The following is a 22,451-nucleotide window of genomic DNA, read 5'->3' on the forward strand; positions in this document are numbered from 1 at the left end:
TTCTGAGGGACAGTGGGGGGTGGGGGGAGGGGAAATAAACATGCGGAAATAGTTTTACTTTGTGTAACGACCCATCCACTCCCAGTCTCTATTCAAGCCTAAGTTAATTGTATCCAGTTTGCAAATTAATTCCAATTCAGCAGTCTCTCGTTGGAGTCTGTTTTTGAAGTTTTTTTGTTGAAGAATTGTCACTTTTAGGTCTCTAATCAAGTGACCAGAGAGATTGAAGTGTTCTCCGACTGGTTTTTGAATGTTCTAATTCTTGACGTCTGATTTGTGTCCATTTATTCTTTTGTGTGTAGACTGTCCAGTTTGGCCAATGTACATGGCAGAGGGGCATTGCTGGCACATGGTGGCAGATATCACATTGGTAGATGTGCAGGTGAACGAGCCTCTGATAGTGTGGCTGATGTGATTAGGCCCTATGATGGTGTCCCCTGAATAGATATGTGGACACAGTTGGCAACGGGCTTTGTTGCAAGGATAGGTTCCTGGGTTAGTGGTTCTGTTGCGTGGTTGCTGGTGAGTATTTGCTTCAGGTTGGGGGGCTGTCTGTAGGCAAGGACTGGCCTGTCTCCCAAGATCTGTGAGAGTGATGGGTCATCCTTCAGGATAGGTTGTAGATCCTTGATGATGCGTTGGAGAGGTTTTAGTTGCGGGCTAAAGGTGATGGCTAGTGGTGTTCTGTTATTTTCTTTGTTGGGCCTGTCCTGTAGTAGGTGATTTCTGGGTACTCTTCTGGCTCTGTCAATCTGTTTCTTCACTTCAGCAGGTGGGTATGGTAGTTGTAAGAATGCTTGATAGAGATCTTGTAGGTGTTTGCCTCTGTCTGAGGGGTTGGAGTAAATGCGTTTGTATCATAGAGCTTGGCTGTAGACAATGGATCATGTGGTGTGATCTGGGTGAAAGCTGGAGGCATGTAAGTAGGAATAGCGGTCAGTAGGTTTCTGGTATCAGGTGGTGTTTATGTGACCATCGCTTATTAGCACCGTAGTGTCCAGGAAGTGGATCTCTTGTGTGGACTGGCCCAGGCTGAGGTTGATGGTGGGATGGTTCTTTCTGAGGACACTGCTGGAGTATAGCTAGAATTCCTTTGTAAACATTATGGGACTATCAAAGAGGCTGAATGCTCACAACTCTGTTAGACTTCATTTGGAGTTGTTGGTGCTTAAGACTTCTGAGGATCAGACTCTATTACTCCAACTATGTCACCATGACCTCTAACGATATATTACATACCATGAAGCAGCACACTGTAAGATACAGGCCCATAAAAGTCTACAGTTTACAAGTCTGTGTCAGGGGACAGTGTATTATGTATTACACAAAAAACTACATTAAAAGAACTTCCTGTGGAGAAAATACTATGGGATCATGTAATTAATGACTGTATCATAATGCATATTAAGGTTGCACTGGCAACCTTAATTCTACCATTTCCTAACATTTGAACGCTTGGCTTCGCAACCTTAACATTCTTTTAATGTAGCTTTTTGTGTATAATATAAAATATGATTCATTATAACAATTCCCAGCTGTTTATATACACACTGTCATTGGTATGTATGAAGGGGAGAGTGCGTGGGTGGAGGGGATATAACCTGAGGCAATCAAAAATTTTAAAAAAGACAAATCAGATAAGATGCAGTGCATATTAGGTGTGGTGTAGCCCTGAGAGCTTGCATACTTTCTGGAAGAAAATGAAATTAAGATTTAGTGTTTCAAAAACATGAGCCTCTACTCCATGAGTTAAAGGAGAATATTCCTCATGCATGGTAGAAGCACTTTACTCAGAATTATAAACCAGTTTTGAGAAAAGGCTGTAACTCTCCAAAGGGAAAGTTTTGGGCATTCCTGTCTCGAGGGCTCCATCCCCACAGAGTTTTTTTCTTAAGCAGTATTGTTTAGGAACACAATATCTCAATATTATTTTAAACTATTCAAAGGTCTACAGAATACGCAAATGCTGCAGGATTTTTGGTTTTGTCTTTTTGGGGGAGGAGGTTGGCCGTATGTTTCTATGCCTAGTTGGGCCACCTAGGAAACTACTGTAGAGTGGAATCCAATTGGCTTTTTCTGGAAGGTATGTGAACGTTAGAGAGAAAGTAGGTCAGTGCTCTGACCAGGTATCCAACCAGATGTGAGTTGGCCAGACACAGCTCAGAGCAGAGAATCAGATTCATGGGGTCTAATCTGGGTTGGATATAACTCCAAAGGAATTAGAGCTACTTTCTGCATCAAAATTTATACATAATGTAGGCATCTCCAACATATCTTTTGACCGCATTTCTGTGACTCAAATGAAGTTGCACCAGTGATGAATTTGGTTAAACTTGAGCTTTATCTTTAATGGCCACCCAACATGAGAGACAAATAGAGGTAGGGACTAGGAAATCGCATGGATTATGTCTGTCCACCAGCTGCATCCCAGATATCAGCCTTCCTTTATGCAGTTTCATGACTATCTGTTAGTACTGACATACCACATACACTTTACCTGCTGAATCTAAATAAAGAGCTACGTGTAGTGCACATACGCTGTGGGTGTTCCTCCACCATGTTAGACTGGCACACCTTTTAGAAAGCGTTAACTTGGATATACATGACCATGTAGCATCTGAGGGGTTAAAAATTAAGTATTTTGCGCTTGCGGTCAGAAAAACAAACTTCACTACAAAATCCTATGTGCAGCTGTCTTAAGTTTATAGACAGACAAGGCTAAACTAAACCCAGTGGAGTGTGCATTTCTCTCATTCATCTTAAGGTGTTATGTTCAAAGCTTATTAGTTAGTTACTAAACTCACATGGGGGATTTTTTTTCAAGTATAAATATGAAAACCCATACAAACAAAGAGTCCCTCATTTGAACTCAGCAGAGTTGATGGAGAAAATGTTTTTGAACTGCTTCTAATCTTTTGTAAGGCACATTATTTCAACTGATGGGAAAATACCAAATAAATGTGAACTGCCTCTTTCAAATGAATAACTTCAATAAATGTCCGAATCTGGGTTGTCTTTTTGTTGGACAGGTAAAGAGATTTCTTTCTAGGTATGTTTCTCCCTTTCTGCCCATTTCCTGCATGGATTTAGATTGACATGCATCCACATTCTGGTCCTGGTCCGAAGCTTAAACTGTCAGGAATCCAACAAGGCTGATAGTATATGCTACAGGCTAGAATCTGAGGCCAGAAACAAGAGACTAAATCTGACCTAAACAAGAGGCTCCAAAAGCCCTAGGCAAGGATTTAAATTAATGGAGGGATACGAGGAGTCCATCTTCTCCCATCTCTATCTGGCTAGACAATGGGAGGCAGAGAGCCCAACAAAGAGGAGGAAGGGCAACCCTGTGTTTCTCCAGCATATGTTTTCTCACCATTTTGCTCCAAGGCTGTCCACTTCCCTGCAGGTCCTATCAGGTACAGGGGCACAACCAGAATTTTCCTTAGGAAGGGGCCCTGCAGCAGAGGTCATGTTCTGAGAGGCACACATATGTCCATGGGGTTCCCTCCCTTTGCACTGCTCCCTGGCACATGTAGGTCCTTGCCAAGCCACCATCTCTCATTCTGGAGTGGGCCTGGAAGTGGAAGAACAGGAGGAAGCACAGTGTGGAGATGGCAGCCCCTGGTTCTGGGAAATGGGGATCTGGGTCCAGGGCTCTCTCCCGGGGTGGTGCTTGGAGGTGAGGAAGAACTGGTAACTGAAGCTATCCGCGACCAGTCAGGGCATGGGCAGAGGGTTTGCAGCCCCAGGATCCAGTGACCCCAGCTCTCAACCTCCCAGAACTGCAGGCTGCCATTTCCTCATCCTGTCTCCTCAACCTTTTCTGCTTCTGAGCCTGTTCCAGAAGGAAAGATGGTGGCTCAGCAAGGACATTCATGTGAATTTGTAGTTGTAGTCTGTGGTGAAGGGTGGGGGGGGACAGGACCTGGGACTCCTGCCTCCCTGCCCTTGTTGCACCCAATCAGGTATCCTATCCATTGAGCTGGGTGGATAGCATTATGGTCCTGGGATGAAGTTTAGATGTTCAGGAATCCAACGGGGCTGACAGTATGAGCTACCAGGATAGAATATGAATGTGGAAATTTCCTGCCAGGGCTGACTGAAATGCAAAAGTTACACTGCTTTAATTTAAATCATTTTACAACTGGCCTGTATTGATTTCAGCTAAATTGATTATAAGCCAGGTATAAACTGATTTTAAGTGTATCCATTCAGGAGTTTGCACAGGTTTAAGTAAATAAATAATGTAAAAAACAATTTTAGTTAAACTGTTGCAGCCTTTATGTGTAGACAAGTCAGGATAGGCTGGATGGTAAATACGGTACACATTTCTCAGTCAAATAAGTCATAAAACATTCCTGAAATTTTCTGGCATGCTTCCAACAATAGATCATTAAATAAGAAAAAGATTAAGGAAAGAAACAGGCATCAGCCTGACCACAACATAATGTACTGTAATGACTATGGGTCAAATTAATAAATTTACAGGCACCAGGTTTTATTACTGTGTCTGAATCAAGATGCAGTTTTGTAGTTATAGTGCAGTGTGTGAGAAAATGAAAACTCTCATGCTTTGTGCTATGTTTGAAAATAGCGTAGGCAGGTGAGGATCTGTGTTTGAGAATCATGGAGGAATGCCCGTTGTGGTACATTACATGATTAGTGGCTGATCTTTCTATAGACTTGTATTTACTATTACAGTACCAAACATTATTTACTGCATTCCTGTAATTATCAAATGGAATTAACCTGCTCTACTTCTCTGAAAGCAATCACAATTTTAAAAGTAAAATAAATTATGGGTGATTTTTTTTTCTTTGGGGCCGGATAGGGACCTTGGAAGGGTCATATAACGCAGCAGGCCTAGCACTTAAATACTGTATTGTGCTTATAGGTGCACTATAATTACCTTTAGATAAAGAAAATGCAGGAATGATCATGCAGGAGGATTGTAGAAATGAGTTCTGCAGCAGCCCACTTTACAGCGGGAGGGGCATAGACTGGGGTCGTGGCCAATGAGTCAGTGAGCTACATGGATAATCTGCCCCAAACCATACACATGAGGGAGCAGTGGCCCATGGCTGCTGTTCACACCAATACCCTGCAATAGCACTTGTGCAGCAGATATGCATTAGAAATTGCAGGATGGGGCTGAGGATTCCACACATACCAGAGCACGCAACGTGGTTACTCAGGCTGGGCCATCCTTGTGAGAATTTCCTCCTTGGCAAAGAGACCACGTTGAGTGAATTTTTCACACCGAAACATTCACAGTAAATACTGAACAGTGAAGCCCTTTTTAAAATACAGGTAAAGGAAATAAGAAGATCCCTCTATGTTGACTGTAGGGCTGCTTTGCACCAGTGTGTAGCACAGTGCAGCCACAGCACAATGCAAGTACCTGATCTGCTATTTTTTTTCTTGAATAAAATGTTTCTCACCTGTAAGTTATTTTTCTTTCAACCTTTGTAAGCGTTTCCCTCAATGTTACTTAATTGAATTGTGGTTTCGTTACAAAATTAAATATACAGTAGCGCTGAAAATCTGCAATTTTAACTGGTAGTATTTCCTATGGCACCCATATCATTTTCAGTTATTCTCATTTTAATTGTAAATTTTAGCAGAAATTTGTATGTTTCAGTATCTGAGTTTGGTGTGAGCTGCTTCTTTTAAAAAGTGACGGTAGAAAAGGTGCAGCATTGACACTTACCTTGGTGAAGGTGATTTTCACAACCAGAGCTGTACAAAATTAATGCTTTAATTCACATGAACTCTTTAGATGTTCTTTTGTAGGGTTCAACACCCCTGAATTTTCTTTGGGATTTCATGATTGAATGAACTAGTGTACTTAAAGCAAAATCACTAATTGCACTTGGTTTCCACCCAGTCCCATGTATTGCCCCAAGTTTGTTCATTTGGTGAATTTGCTGGGCAGACTCAGAACAAAAACCTCGAACTCTCCCTCTGTGTGATGCAACTGAACGCACTGACCTGTGCTAAGTTAAATCCTATTGATGTTTATAGACCAGTTTCCATATCTGGTGTATATATATGAAGTATGGAGGAAGTGTCTGCTACTCAAGGACGAATTGGCACATTATTACATGTTTTTATTATGCAAAACCTGAAAGTAGATCTGCATCCTGACCCAGCCACTGTGTATCTTAAAAGTTAAGTTGGTATGAATATTTTCTCAAGATGGAGAATGGTTGTAGAAAAGGCACTACAAAGAAACTAGTAATGAGGAAATTCCCTCTAATTAGGGGCAACATTACTATTAAAAAATGAAAAGACAGTTTGGGGCTTAAAACAAATGCATCAAACCCAGTAGCTATAAGTCCAAGTGATCCAAACAGACAAACAAAGACAACCAGTCCCTTTTCTGAATGGGAACATGGTTGTACGGTTAGGTATATTAACAAGAAACCTGATCTAGTTACACCTTTTCAATGAAAATCTAAAAAAGTATATCCATATACTCTATGGTATAAGAACAAAATCCACATTCATTTGTGGAAGATGTTTCATAAAATCGCTTGGTTTATTGTGTTTTCTTGGCTAAATAGCCTGCTTGCCTAGTCACAGTCTCTCCTGCTTTTTAGGCTTGCAGAGTACAGAGTCAGTTTTTGACCATTTGATCCATGTTATGTAAATAAGTGCATCTCAGTCAAGTGCTCCAAATATATACAGTATGGCTGATGCAATGCCACACTGACATTTGGCTGCCCTTGGATTTGCTGGAGGTTCTGAAAACATGTCCTGGTAGAGTGTGCATGAATACAGCTGTTATACAATTTTCTCAGAACTAGGAGTGGGATTTTGAATTCAATGTGCAAATTGCATTAGTTGTAAAGAGGCAAGGAATCCAGTGAAAAGAAACTCTCCTGTTTCCCCTTTCCTTCCTAGCTCCCCTTTCCCTGATTATCTTGCACTGTAGTTACCATGCTTTGAATAAAACTACTTTGTCAGGCCTGTGCTTAGAGCAGTCACTTCTGAGTAATGCAAGGAGCTCTCTATTTCTGACTGTTGTCTGAGCATGCTGCCTCTCCAGCAGTCTTGGCTCCTGTCAGTCCAAGGAGAGACAGACTGGATCTGTGACCACATAAAGACACCGCTGCCCTCTCTAAGGTAAATAAGAAGCTATGCTAGCTCAGCCAGTAGAGGATGCTAACAAACATGGGGGAGTGTACGATATTCCATCTGGTAGGACGCACATGTACAAGCCCGTCGTTATCTGATGAATCCCAGGTGTCTCTTGTGGTATGCAGCGTGCTAACCTCAGAGTGAACAGATGGGGCCACATAGACATTGGAACTTAGTAGGGTGGAAGCTTTGTAACATCAAAAAGTGGACTGAAGACTGTTTTCACTGCTGTCGTCTTAACTAGCATGTTAACTTATGGTAGGTCATTCTAATTGATCAGTGAAGGTTAGTATAAAGTCTTAATTGGCAAGAGAGAACCAGGATGCCCAGAAAACATCACCTCTCAGGATAGTTATGAGGAAAAACCCATGGGCCCAGATTAGCATCTGTGGTTCTGCTTGTTCAAGTAGACAGAAACAACGCTGTAGGTCCCCATAAGCAGAAAGTCCACCTTGAAAGTGTGCAGTTGCACAAGATGCCTACAATTCCTGAACAACCAAGACTGGAGCCAGCCAGCCACCCACAGCCACAAAGAGGATGGGAACAGCAAGGGATAGGATAGGGATAGGAACTTCAGAAGATGTTTGTTCAGCACATCACCTGGGCAGCCTCTGCCAAGGGTGCTCCTAGGGAACCCCAGCCGGAGTTTAAAGCTGCTCCCTCACAGCAGAGGGTGGTGCCTATAGTGCCACCTGATTCCTCCCACCCCCACACACTTCTGATGTGGTATGGAAACCCTGTCCTGGGTGCAGTACTCACCTTCTAGCTGTCTTAGGTACTTACATTCAAGTGACTGACAAGCTCTGCCAGCTAAACAGTGCTGCAAATCGAATGTTTTCTTTAAAAAGGTTAGGAAATGTAAATGCATTAAGATTGCACAGTTAAAATAACCAAAAGGAAAAGCAATATTTAAGCTTCTAACAGCCATGTTCATTTAGCCTCATTGCACTCTAGTACTAACTATTAGTTTTGCCTGATAAATCTGTAGCTGAAAATATTTCATTATATGTATACTTAAACTATACAAGATGTACTCTCTGGCTGAGAAGTTACTATTAGGACTGTATAATTTGTATTTTCTGACTTTTAGTGATTTTCACTACATAGTCATAGTGTTCCATTAACACTTTTTTTTGCCTTTTATTATTATTCCTAGGTTGCCGTAAGTGTATACGTTTGGCAAAAAGCATCCAAAATTGAGTTTATTTTGGCTCTTTTGACAAAAGTCAATGAGTCATTGAGAAGTTTTAGGCCATGTAGATAAAGTTACAGCCAGCAAGGAGAGTATCTGCCATGAAGAACACACCCAGTAATGTATCCACAAGGGATAGTGCAGCAAGGCTAGTACAATGGCAGATATTTAAAGTGACCACAACTAGAGAGACTGGAGAATATCAATTGTTCAGGAATGTTGTGGGGATTGACTAGTTAATGTTTGTACAATGATTTGAAATTGTTCCATCAAATTAAAAACCACACTTCTGCCTGAAATGTTCTCCTCTACCGGTATCACAAGTAAGATTACTACAAGTGAAACAGATTTGAGAGGGGCAAAATCCTTTTCTTTGTTTTTTCAGTTTGGCTACTTTGTGCTTTTGACAGCACTTTGTGTATGATCAGTTTCACTGTTCCCTGACTGTGTAATCATTCAGTTAATCAGTGTTCCTTTTCCTTTGTGGGGGTCTTGTAGCCACGGGGGGGAATTAAATAGGAAAATATTATCGTAAAACCACAAAAACTGGCAGGGGGACTAAAGCATAATACCTGAAATTGCTCATTGTTTGAAACTGACTAGATTTCAAGTTGGGTGAAGGAAAGCGTTTCCCTTTCAGCACTCTAAGTCCTAAGTATTATTGGTATTACTCAAACTGTTCTTTCTGCAACTGAAACAGCTTGTTCTGAGTAGATTTGGATTTTTCAGCCAAGTACTGCTAAAGCTGCACTAAAAACATATTTCTACTTGGTGATTAAATGAAAAATGTCAGAGTAGTTCAGGTCCAAAATATGGGTTTTGTCCCCCCCAGCTTGTCCTGTTCTACCTTCTGCCGTGAAGTCAAGAAGTACATCTGGTGCATGCTAGCCGATCCTTGGAAAGCTCACTGGTAAGCTTTTTAGATGGTGAAATGTGACCAATATTGCATCCCAGTATTGAGCCCAAGGTCTCTGTTTCTTTGGGTAGGTGTCTTCTTCCAGTACATTTGTCAAATCATCCAAAGTATAGACTCTGATGCTTTTGATATGAAAGGTGTTATTCTGTTCATTATTATATCCGCATTTTCCACAAAGGTTTTTACTTAGATGGCCACTTAGGTTAGCACACACTCACCTGAAATATCCATTGTATGTCCATCCCCTCAGTCCAGTCAGGATTCTTTGTTGCTTTGAGCAATAGTTTTGGGTGTTGTTTTTCCTACTCAATTTAAACAGCTCTTTTGATGATGTGTATATGCATTGTGTCCACTCTAGACATCCCTCCTCCCCCTTGCACCTCCTAACTTTTCAACCTACCGGGGGAAATTTCATAGGGGAGAGCCTAGTCGAGACAAGGACTACTTGGCTCCCAGCACAAATACATTTTACTTCTAAATAAGCAGCTCTCCTCCAAGGTATGTCTGCTTTTTGTTCTGGCCTAATTATCCTCCTTTTGCATATTACTTGCCCTGGCTGAAGGTTTTAACCTGAGTTCAAATTCCTGTCTGCCTCATATCTGAATTTTAAAAGATTAATATTTCCAATGGGACTACTATGATCATCTAGTCTGAACCCCTGTATACATATGCCATAAACTTTTTCCCAGCTGGGGCTCCCAATGTTCTTCTATAGGCCTCTCTTAACTATTTTGTATAAATGTCTTAATTCTGCTCTCTATAAAATTTGACTTAACGGATTTGTGGTGACCTCTCTCAAAGACTGAAATTTTTTTACAGTAGGGATTTAAATACACCTCTACCCCGATATAATGCAGGTTTGCATACAACGCGGTAAAGCTCCAACACGCTGCTGCAGCGTGTTAAGGATGCCAGGCCGAGCCGGGGCCGAGGGGTTGGATAAGGGTTTTGTTCAATATCTTCATAAATGATCTGGAGGATGGTGTGGATTGCACCCTCAGCAAGTTTGCAGATGACACTAAACTGGGAGGAGAGGTAGATACGCTGGAGGGTAGGGATAGGATACAGAGGGCCCTAGACAAATTAGAGGATTGGGCCAAAAGAAATCTGATGAGGTTCAACAAGGACAAGTGCAGAGTCCTGCACTTAGGATGGAAGAATCCCATGCACCGCTACAGACTAGGGACCGAATGGCTCGGCAGCAGTTCTGCAGAAAAGGACCTAGGGGTTACAGTGGCCGAGAAGCTGGATATGAGTCAACAGTGTGCCGTTGTTACCAAGAAGGCCAATGGCATTTTGGGATGTACAAGTAGGGGCATTGCTATCAGATGGAGGGACGTGATCATTCCCTTCTATTCAACATTGGTGAGGCCTCATCTGGAGTACTGTGTCCAGTTTTGGGCCCCACACTACAAGAAGGATGTGGAAAAATTGGAAAACGTCCAGTGGAGGGCAACAAAAATGATTAGGGGACTGGAACACATGACTTATGAGGAGAGGCTGAGGGAAATGGGATTGTTTAGTCTGCAGAAGAGAAGAATGAGGGGGGATTTGATAGCTGCTTCCAACTACCTGAAAGGGGGTCCCAAAGAGGATGGATCTAGACTGTTCTCAGTGGTAGCAGTTGACAGAACGAGGAGTAATGGTCTCAAGTTGCAGTGGGGGAGGTTAGGTTGGATATTAGGAAAAACTTTTTCACTAGGAGGGTGGTAAAGCACTGGAATGCGTTACCTAGGGAGGTGGTGGAATCTCCTTCCTTAGAAGTTTTTAAGGTCAGGCTTGACAAAGCCCTGGCTGGGATGATTTAGTTGGGGATTGGTCCTGCTTTCAGCAGGGGTTTGGACTAGATGACCTCCTGAGGTCCCTCCCAACCCTGATATTCTATGATTCTAAGGGGCATTCTATTAACTGAATGTCATATCAGGTTTTCCATTATTTTGTCTGGGGGGTGACGTTAGGCTAACTGGCCTATAGCTATCTGAGTTATCCCATTTACAATTTTTGGTTACAGCAAAAGGACTCTTCCAGACTTCTGGAATTACCCAGATATTGAAAGATTTATTAAAAATTAAAATCAGCAAGCCAGAGATCTCATCAACCAAGTTTTCTTTTGGGTGCAAATTATCCAAGCCTCCTCATTTAAAAATGTTTATTCCTAATAGATGTTACTTAAAATCCTCCTTATTTACTAAAGGACTGGAAAGTACTTCATCATTTACATGTGATATGAGTATATCATTCTGCTTCTTTCTAAATACAGAATAAAAATATTTATTGAATACTTCTGCATTTTCTGCATCATTATTAAGAATTTTACTATCACCATCTAGTAATGGGTTTAGAACATTGCTAGGATTTGTTTTGTTCTTAGTATACTTAAGCTCCTTATTGTCCTTAGCCCTGATAACTGTGGATAATTCCCTGACATCTTTAGCTTCCCTTATCAATTTTCTGCACACCATAACTTCTAATTTATATGGATTGCTATCTATTTCCCCATTTGATATATGTTGCTTTTAGCCAAAGTTCTCATCTTTTTTTTGGCCATTTAATAAACTTTTCTTAAAGAACTCCAAATTTTCATTGACATTTTTCTGTTAAAATTTTTCCTCCCAATCAATTTTGTTCATGATTTTCCTCAGCTTTCAGAAATTAACCCTCTGAAGTGTCATATATAATATATATATTAGGGCTGTCAAGCAATGAAAAAAAATTAATTGCGTGATTACTTGTGTGATTAATCCTGCTGTTAATAATAGAATACCATTTATTTAAATTTTTTGGATGTTTTCTACATTTTCAAATATATTGATTTAAATTACAACACAGAATACACAGTGTACAGTGCTCACATTATATTTTTATTACAAATATTTGCATTGTAAAAAAAAAATATTTTTCAGTTCCCCCATTACAAGTACTGTAGTGCAATCTCTTTATCATGAAAGTTGAACTTACAAATGTAGAATTATGTACCAAAAAAAACACATTCAAAAATAAAACAATGTAAAACTTTGGCTGAACTAGAAGTAGGACAGAGTGGACTTGTAGGCGCTAATCCCCCAGACACACAAGTTTGTTTACATTTGCAGGAGATAATGCTGCTGCTTCTTGTTTACAGTGTCACCTGAAAACGAGAACAGGGTGTTCGCATGGCACTGTCATAGCCGGCGTCGCAAGATATTTACGTGCCAGATGTGCTAAAGATTCATAGGTCATGCTTCAACCACCATTCTAGAGGACGTGTCCATGCTGATGATGAGTTCTGCTCGATAACAATCCAAAACAGTGTAGACCAATGCATGTTAATTTTCATCATCTGGGTCAGATTCCACCACCAGAAGGTTGATTTTCTTTTTTGGTGGTTCAGGTTCTGTAGTTTCTGCACTGGAGTGCTGCTCTTTTAAGACTTCTGAAAGCATGCTCCATACCTCATCCCTCTCAGATTTTGGAAGGCACTTCAGATTCTTAAACCTTGGGTCAAGTGCTGTATCTATCTTTAGAAATCTTACATTGGTATCTTCCTTGCATTTTGTCAAATCTGCAGTGAAAGTGTTCTTAAAATAAACAACGTGCTAGAAAAACAGCGAGGAGTCCTTGTTGCACCTTAGAGACAGTCATAAATATAAAGGGAAGGGTAAACCCCTTTAAAATCCCTCCTGGCCAGAGGAAAAATCCTCTCACCTGTAAAGGGTTAAGAAGCTAAAGGTAACCTCTCTGGCACCTGACCAAAATGACCAATAAGGAGACAAGATACTTTCAAAAGCTGGGATGAGGGAGAAAAACAAAGGGTCTGTGTCTGTCTGTATGCTGCTTTTGCCGGGGACAGAACAGGAATGGAGTCTTAGAACTTTTAGTAAGTAATCTAGCTAGGTATGTGTTAGATTATGATTTCTTTAAATGACTGAGAAAAGAGTTGTGCTGAATAGAATGACTGTTCCTGTCTGTGTGTCTTTTTTGTAACTTAAGGTTTTGCCTAGAGGGATTCTCTATGTTTTGAAACTAATTACCCTGTAAGGTATCTACCATCCTGACTTTACAGAGGGGATTTCTTTACTTCTATTAAAAGTCGTCTTGTAAGAGAACTGAATGCTTTTTCATTGTTCTAAGATCCAAGGGTTTGGGTCTGTGGTCACCTATGCAAATTGGTGAGGATTTTTACCAAACCTTCCCCAGGAAGTAGGGTGCAAGGGTTGGGAGGATTTTAGGGGGAAAGACGTGTCCAAACTACGTTTCCCAGTAAACGCAGATAAAGTTTGGTGGTGGCAGTGGAAATCCAAGGGCAAAGGATAAAATTAATTTGTACCTTGGGGAAGTTTTAACCTAAGCTGGGAAAAGTAAGCTTAGGAGGTTTTCATGCAGGTCCCCACATCTGTACCCTAGAGTTCAGAGTGGGGAAGGAACCTTGACAGAGACTAATAAATTTATTTGGGCATATCATCATCAGAGACTGCTATAACATGAAATATATGGCAGAATGCAAGTAAAACAGAGCATACAATTCTCCCCCAAGGAGTTCAGTCACAAATTTAATAATGCATTATTTTTTTAATGAGCGTCATCAGCATGGAAGCATGTTCTCTGGAATGGTGGTTGAAGCATTAAGGGGCATCCGAATGTTTAGCATATCTGGCACCTTGCAATGCCGGCTACAAAAGTCCAATGCGAACACCTGTTCTCATTTTCAGGTGACATTGTAAATAAGAAGCGGGCAGCATTATTTCCCGTAAAAGTAAACTTGTTTGTCTTAGTGGTTAGCTGAATGAGAAGTAGGACAGAGTCGACTTGTAGGCTCTAAAGTTTTACAAGATTGCATTTCAGTACTTGTATGAGGTGAACTGAAAAATACTATTTCTTTTGTTTATCATTTTTAAAGTGCAAATATTTGTAATCAAAAATAATAATATAAAGTGAGCACTGTGCACTTTGTATTCTGTGTTGTAATTGAAGTCAATATATTTGAAAATGTAGAAAAAAAATTCCAAAAATATTTAATAAATTTCATTTGGGATTCTATTGTTTAACAGTGTGATTAAAACTATGATTAAGTTTTTAATCGTGATTAATTTTTTTAGTTAACTGCGTGACTTAACTACGATTAATCGACAGCCCTAATATATATATATATATATATATATATATATATATATATATATTTCCATTTGGGACTCTCCTCTGTTTGCCCACATTGAAAGTAATCAGGATATGATCACTAGTCCCAGTCAATCACCAACTTCCAATCCCGTGATTAGTTCATCTTTATTCATCTTAATTCATGGATACAGCTTTGTCTTAATCATTTCAGATATTGCACAAACACTCCCCCATAGCCACACCACAAATGCAGAATCTGAAGTGCATTGAGACTTTTTTTAGGAATATAGTGTATGTGGGTGGGAAATAATGGAAAACCTACCAAAAACATCCAGCTTTGGTGAAATTAGTGGCTCTCAATAATCCTGATCCTACAAACTGAAGTACAAGAGCATAGAAGTACTGTGGAAATCAGTGGGGTTCTGCATGGACCCAGGAGTCCTCCTATATTGAGCAATTCGTGGGGTCAGGGTCAGTTATTTTAGTCTACATTTTTTTAATATACCAGGTAAGATCAGGACATCCCAGTATTTAACTTTTGATGTCTTTTACAACTGAAATATGGGTATGTTTTAGGCTGAGGAGATAGCAAGTGTGAAAAATCTGGACGGGGATGGGGGCTAATAGGAGCCTATATAAGAAAAAGCCCCAAATATCGGGACTGTCATTATAAAAATTGGGACATCTGGTTACCCTAGTATGTTTTGGGCTGTGGGGAAAGGGTTTGTTACGGATTTGGGCTTCTAGTGGCATCAGGAGGTTCTACTGATTAAACTTTATTTTTCTGAATGTATCTTTAATTAAAGGTTTTTAAAAAAAGTAATAATAAAAAAATCCTTCCCAAGACCTTAGCCATCTATAAAGTGCAGGGAGCTGTGAGGAGAACTATAATGCCTCTGTGTGTGTGTACATGTGCTGTGGTTGCTATTCCATCCTAGCACCACCAGAACACAGAGAACTCAGTTTTCAGAGTAACAGCCGTGTTGGTCTGTATTCGCAAAAAGAAAAGGAGTACTTGTGGCACCTTAGAGACTAACCAACTTATTAGTCCTTTGAGGTGGGGGAGATAAAGAGGGATAAGACCACTAAAGAAAAGCAGACCCTGTTAAATTTAAGTACCATGTCTAAGTACTTTATTAGTTCTCCTTGCTGGTACAGCCACATGGAGACCATCACAGGAACAGTTTGTAGTTTTAAGCTACTCTCCTCTAACACAAAGTAGCTTAAAACTACAAACTGTTCCTGTGATGGTCTCCATGTGGCTGTACCAGCAAGGGACGCCCTCCCCGTGACCTTTGACCCTCCCCATAATCTGCATAGAGGAATGACAGGCATTCAGCTGAGCAGGAACAGTCGTGAGCTGGGCTGCAGCCGGAGGAGGTGGACTTACAAACCAGCCTGCGAGCAGAGGCAGGAGTTCCAGTCTGGTAGTAAAACAGCAAGCCCAGGGAAAAGGTGAAATGAACCCTTGGAAATGTCTGTGGCAGAGACTACATGACCAGCGGACCAAGAGAGCTGCATGATTGTTGGACACCGGCCCTCTTAAAGGTTAAGAAATGGGCCAGACCTCAGTCTCCTCTCTGCCTGAGCCAGCCAGCGGTGAGTAGCACGGGAAAGCAGCAAGCGAGCAAGCCTTTGCGCCGGACTCACCCCGGGGGGTGTTTGGTGCGCTCTGTAACTGTTGTTTTCTCAGTTGAAGAAAAGTCAAACTGCAGTGAGTTAAACAAGCTGCAGCGTGTCCAGTCCCCATAGATGGACGGAACAGCAGCGCTGCACCAAATTCTTTGTCAAAGAAAAAGTAGAATGCCTTTGGGGCTGCATGCAGCAGAGTTTGTCTTAAAGGCACAGGGCGCTCTTTTCCTAAAAGGATGCCTTCGTTTGGCATTATTTGAATACCCCTTTATTGATATAACCTTGGTTAGATCTGGAACTACCGTTTTTGAAAATAAAAAGTTAACTTGATCATAATATAGATCTATAGGTCAGGGAATCACACATTCCTTACTGTCTTTTTTTTTTAATCAGAAACTGTTTGTCTAAGATGCAAGAAAAGAGTGCTTTTGTTGTTCTGCTTTGAAACATATGGAAAAGAACAGTATGCAATGGATTTCTGCTATCTAAAGCACTTCTTAACGCCTATTCTAAATGTTTTAGCTTTGGTTTGATGCATATATTTCCTTCTCTGTTCTCCCCCCCCCCCCTCTGCTTCCACAGAATACAAACGCCATCTAGCCATTTCAGAAGTTTTTAATTCTGCACTAATATATATATTCTCTTTACTCATCATTCATTTGAATTTTTAAAAAAGCCATCAAGGCATAACTGACATGTAACCAAAGAGTGTTCCTCTGAAAACATTAACAGGCTCTCTCTGAGTTGCAATGCACTGTTTCTTTCCTCTCCCCTTCTCCGCCCCTGCAATATTTTTTAATTAAAAAAAGAAAGAAAGGAAGGAAGGGGACCTCTGGCACTTATCCCAGCAGTACGGCTAGAACCCACCCATCTGTTTGCTCTTGGCTCTCTCACATTTTATGTGTAAGCTGACTGTTAAAAGAAATAACATTAGTGGAATTTTTAAAAAATTTTGGTTCTTTCCAAATTGACTTTTTGAAGATTAATATTATATATTTGATATTTTGGGGCAGAAACATGTTGATATAACCTAGTGTGTTTTAGTTACTGAACAAAAGATCAGCTAACCCCAACAACAATAAAAGAGAAGGGAATGTAGAATCTAAATTAATACCAGCAAGGTTTGAAATTTTTACTGGAAATTTCAATGTACTCAGAGTTTTTTCTTTAACACCTCTTCCTCTTGCCATCCTTTAAAATAAGCAAACAAACCAACCCTTTGGTGAGGCTGACCACTCTATATACTTTGCATTTGTTTCCAAGTGTGTTCAGTGACACAGATAATGGGAACCTTTTGCAAATCAAGACACTATATATCAAACACTCTTTTCCCTTCTTTACTGTTTATTCATGGTGCTGTGGGGTATTAGAGAATGGTTTTATGAAAACATGGAGGTTTTCTGGAAAAATAGATCGTGTTGCAGATGGTATAATTTTCAGTTCCCACCATGCATGAGCCTAGTAAAATTATGTGTGTAAGAAAACTTCGATTATTCCTTCTCTTGACTCACTTCATCTTCTATGAATATACGTTGGAGAAATTTGGCCATATTTTTAAAGGTCTCACCCAACAGCAAGCACATTAGAATTTCATCAAGGTAGCTGTTGTTAGGAAACAAATTTAAGGAAACGGAAGCCTTAGATAAAATTTGTGTTAAACTTCCTTTACAAAAATGTATTCAAAATGTTGTGTGTAAATGTGTTTTGGGTGTGGTTAGGGGATGGGGTTTGTATATCTTGAAACATGTTACTTGGAGAATATAGACACAAGGTGCACACTGATGAAGAATAATTGTGCTGGTTTTATAACTAACTTAAAAAATCTCAGAATCCTCTTTTAATTGAAAACAGCATTTTCACTTCAGAGCAACAGAAGAAAACCAGCTGGAAAATGTACATTTTGATGGTACTTTGTGGAGCTGCAGAGGAGTTATACTAATTGTAAAAATTTTAACTGACAAGCATACTATCCTTATGATTCTTGCGTTAGAGGTAGCCTTGTCTGAATACCCTTGTAATATGACATTGATGCAGCTTTCAGAAAGTTTCACAAAACTGCAGTAAGCTTCTGAAAATGTCTGGGTAGTATATTCTCAGCAGGAAACCCTTGAGACAAATACTTGGGTGGATAGGTCCTATGGAGTCTGTTTTTCTATCTAGTCTATTTTACAGGTCTGGTTTGGATGCTTAAAAAGTCATAAGCTTTTGGGGCCAATTCCTGTTCCACTGAATTCAATGAAATGACTTCCTCTTGTCTGCTCCGGTTTTCAGAGTAGCAGCCGTGTTAGTCTGTATTCGCAAAAAGAAAAGGAGTACTTGTGACACCTTAGAGACTAACCAATTTATTTGAGCATAAACTGTTTATTTGAGCATAAGCTTCCGTGAGCTACAGCTTATGCTCAAATAAATTGGTTAGTCTCTAAGGTGCCAAAAGTACTCCTTTTCTTCTTGACTCCAGTGGAGCTGGGTTGCCCCCTCATGAATAGACAGGCCAAAAATCTTCATTCAGTTTGACATTACCAGCCAACTACAAGCTGTATAAACCATTGACAGTTGCTAGAGATTAGAGAGTTAAAGGAGAGCTTTACCGTTTATACTCAGGGGCTGCAAATCTGTTTTAGTACTAAGGAATCAATAGGACATTCAAACCCTTAGCCAAGCAAGCAAAAGCACCTGTGAAAGGGCATACCCTGGCCTGGGGCTGCAACTAGGGTTGTCAACCCTCCAGGATTGTCCTGGAGTCTCCAGGAATTTAAAGATTAATCTTTAATTAAAGATTATGTCATGTGATGAAACCTTCAGGACTACGTCCAACCAAAATTGGCAACCCTAGCTCCAACCTCTTTCTCATCCAAGCTAACATTTAGGCTCTGATTGTGCAGTATGATTTTCTAGTGTGGACTGTTGTGCCTGTGTGATGTTAAGGTCCAGCATCTGGGCACCAGAGGTTTGAACTACAGGATCACATTTCAGAATTGGGGCCTTAGATTTGCTCAAGAAGCAGAAATTTGTTCAATACAGAAAAAAATTAAAATGAAGATTCCAGGGGGTTCTTGCCTAGAAAATGGGAAGTATCAGTTGTAATGGCCTACATTTTTGATTATTTATTTTAAATCAAAAGTTTTTTTTTAAGGGGGCAGGTAGAGGACCCTGAAAAGTAAGTTTGTTTGGTATTTATCTGGAAATGTGTGTTTAAAATGCATAGACCCAAGAAAGGAGGGCCCCAAATACATTTTGAGTGTTTCCCGTGGGTGTCTTGCACGATCACGGCCTAAACCCAAAACCAGAGCTAGCATCAGTTCTGCAACAGGTTGCCCTTTCCTGTCTGTATACGAAGTTTGGATTTCCATGTCCGTCTCCCCTCTGTGACCGTATCTCCCAAACCTCCTTCATCCTACACAGCAATGCTCCGTAGCACCTTACATTATCCAGACCTTGCCGGAGAGAGAGAGAACTATTTTGGACATCAAACTTGCTACAAAAGTAAAATCACTTGCTGTGCCCCTGACTCAGCAAAGCACTTAACAGTGACCTTAAGGGGACTTATGCACATGGTTAAGGTGACACACCCTTTTATTTATTTATTTTCTTAAACCACTCACTATTTTTCCTTTGCATAAATATATCTTCCCTCCTGTAATTTTAGTGTCTCTTTCCCCTCTGGTTAGCTTATTTCTTTTACTCTTTCTTTTCATTAAGGACCTATTTCTGCTCTCATTGATTCTGTTTACACACATTGCCTTCACTGGTGTGTGTTCAGGTTTACACTGGTGTAAAAGAAAGGAGGATCAGATCTGAAATCTGTTCTTTCCCCTAACCCAGAGGCAGTCAAACTGCGGTCTGCAGACCACTGGCAGAGCAGTTGCTGGCTGTCTTTAGAGAGCTGGCTGGTCACATGGAGCTGGCTTCTCCGCCTTCGCTCCAGCTGCTCAAACACATTTAAAAGGTTTTTCTAGAGTTCTTTTTCTGTGTATGCCCTTGCTCTAGCTGCATCGAAGATGCTCTGTAAATGTGACTGGTGAGAAAGTGGGCAGTGCAATTGTAAAAGATGAGGGGGACAGTGGGTCCAGTAGACGACCGCTGTGTTGAAACGTGGCCCACATTGTAAAAAAAAAAAAAAGAAAGAAAAAGTTTGAGAACATCCTGCCTTAGTTCCTCTTCCTTCCTCCTCTCTGATCTTTCCCAGGCCTGACAGGGCTTGCCAAACCAGCACTCCGTTCCCATTCACTGAGAGATGTTCAGGGACTTAGCTTTGCGCTCAAGAGCTGATCAGTGCAACTGTCGCTTTTGCTTTCTGTCCAGCAGATCGGTGGCTTTCAAGAAGGGAGAAGAGCTGCTGACCACTGATGGGAAGCAGCTTTTATAAGTAGGTCTTGTATTGCTTGGTGCCAGCCACTTAGTACCGTGAGGGTGGAGACTTCTCATATGGAAGAGTGGGAGCCACACTGGGAATGTAGCACTCAAAAGCCCTTATCCCTAAAGCTGAAAAACTAAAGCCCATTGGATCCTGCTATTTGTTGAGCTTGGCATTCTGTGCAGGCATTATCAGGGGTCAAAAGTTAACTTGTTTCTCAGCATGCTTATTTTTCTCTCTTGGGGCTAGGGGCTTCCTGTTAGTTGACACAGCAATTACATCTTTTCCTATGGCTGGCCAGAGGACTTGCAGCTTGTTTTGACCAGCCAGGCACATCACCAACAATTTTTTTTCAGAATGCAATGGAAAAGGTGATCTTTGTTTCTCTGAAAGAACAAAGCTAGGTATCAATAAGCAACCCAATTGAGTCTTTCTAAAAGCTGTGTAGTGTAGACAAAGCCTATGAAGCAGGGCTGATACCTGGTGTGCCAGAAAAGCTGGCTTTAACCATGTCATAGCCCCAGAAGGCAGGGATATGGAGTTGCTTTACCAGGAAAAAGCAGTACACAGCTCCAGGAGGAGGGCTGTGGACTCCCTTTAGCTAGGGTAAGGATTTGGTCCTGAAGAGCCAAGGGAAACTGTATATTTATAAATACTTAAGAAATTGGACCCCAGGAAGGGGGAATATTATGTTAAATAATTTGGTCTGGGAACAAGTTATTGTAGAAATGCAAGAGGGAACTACAGGTTGTATGCCTGCAGTGCCATGAGAGGGCATGCTCCAGGGTTGGTGCCTTGTCACAAACAACTAGGAGCTAATTTCCAAAAATCAGATGCACCCAAATTACTGCATCAAACTGAGGTGCTTCGGTTCCCCCCACTCATCCTCCTATGCTCCCTCTTTCTAAAAAACAGAGACAGAGGGAGCCTGACAAAACAGACAACCCTTGCAGTATGAACAGAAAGTCAACTAATTCAGGCTTTTCCCCAACTGGGGAAGTGAATTTTATAGCCAGGGAGCTCTCACTGAAAATGCTCTGCCTGCAAACCTCCTCACAGAGAACTTTGGGACCGTTAGTCAAGCACCTCATCTGATCTCAACTGCTACTCTTTTGTTTATATGGGTTAAGAATTGGTTTCTGAGACAACTAAGACACAGTCCATTTAAGGCTTTATAGGTTAAAACCAGCCCCTTTAATTTAACCCAGAAACAAACTGGATGCTCATGTAGATCAGAGAGTATTGGTGTAAGGCAGTGTACTTTTTTGCAAGGAGAAAAACCTTTGCAAGCGGCTGTTGGACACTGTATACTAAATATCCGTCTGTTTGGAGTTTGCACTGAGACCCTGATAAACTACACAAGGAATTTCAGTTCTGAGTGATTGTACAGACTCAGGCAATAAGGGCTTTCTGATAAGTTCAGAGATTTGTTCTGTACTCTGTTTTTTTTTTAATTTACTTTTTTTATCATAAACACAACACAGTCATGTGGATTTTAAGGTGGGAAGGGTGAGTGTCAATAGTTGTGTTGAAAAGTCCTGACAAAGAGATTGAGAACAGTTTTTCTAACTTGATAAACACATTGGAAGCTTCTTCTCATTTATATGCAGGCTCCTTTACACTGCTTTGGCAGGTAAAGGGGCCATGAAGGCGGTGTCAGTGCTATTCAAACTCTGACAAACTATTGGACATTGTCTGGGTTATGAGAAATAATGAGTCTAAACTACATATGCAATATACTAGGTGTGAGCTGTGGTTCTGACAGTCAAATTTATCCTGACACGAAAGTATAGTTCCCAAGCAGGTCAGTGATTGGGCAGGCAATATGTTTATTAGCCAGTTTTCAGAGTAGCAGCTGTGTTAGTCTGTATTCGCAAAAAGAAAAGGAGGACTTGTGGCACCTTAGAGACGAACCAATTTATTTGAGCATGAGCTTTCGTGAGCTACAGCTCACTTCATCGATGCGTCTGATGAAGTGAGCTGTAGCTCACGAAAGTTTATGCTCAAATAAATTGGCTAGTCTCTAAAGTGCCACAAGTCCTCCTTTTCTTTTTATTAGCCAGTGTTATTCAGTGGGGGTAGGATTGAGAGTCAGAAGATGTAAGTGCTATTCTGTGCCA

The 22,451-nt window shown here is 40.8% G+C and overlaps 1 protein-coding gene across 5 annotated transcripts in view; it reads left to right on the forward strand.

The window, feature by feature from the left end:
* PHACTR2 (phosphatase and actin regulator 2) overlaps nucleotides 1-22,451 on the forward strand; it is a 225,636-nt gene that overhangs the window by 71,403 nt on the left and 131,782 nt on the right. Inside the window, exon 1 of one of the 5 annotated variants that reach the window (XM_048844345.2) lies at nucleotides 15,681-15,944. The exons of the other annotated variants lie outside the window; for them this stretch is intronic. Within the exon in view, the coding sequence (XP_048700302.1) occupies nucleotides 15,902-15,944 (43 nt within the window). The 5' untranslated portion in view covers nucleotides 15,681-15,901. Of the gene's footprint in view, nucleotides 1-15,680; nucleotides 15,945-22,451 lie in introns of those variants that run through there. 5 annotated transcript variants of the gene reach the window in all.

Source organism: Caretta caretta, chromosome 3, assembly GCF_965140235.1.
Source record: "Caretta caretta isolate rCarCar2 chromosome 3, rCarCar1.hap1, whole genome shotgun sequence".
NCBI classification, from domain to species: Eukaryota; Metazoa; Chordata; order Testudines; family Cheloniidae; genus Caretta; species Caretta caretta.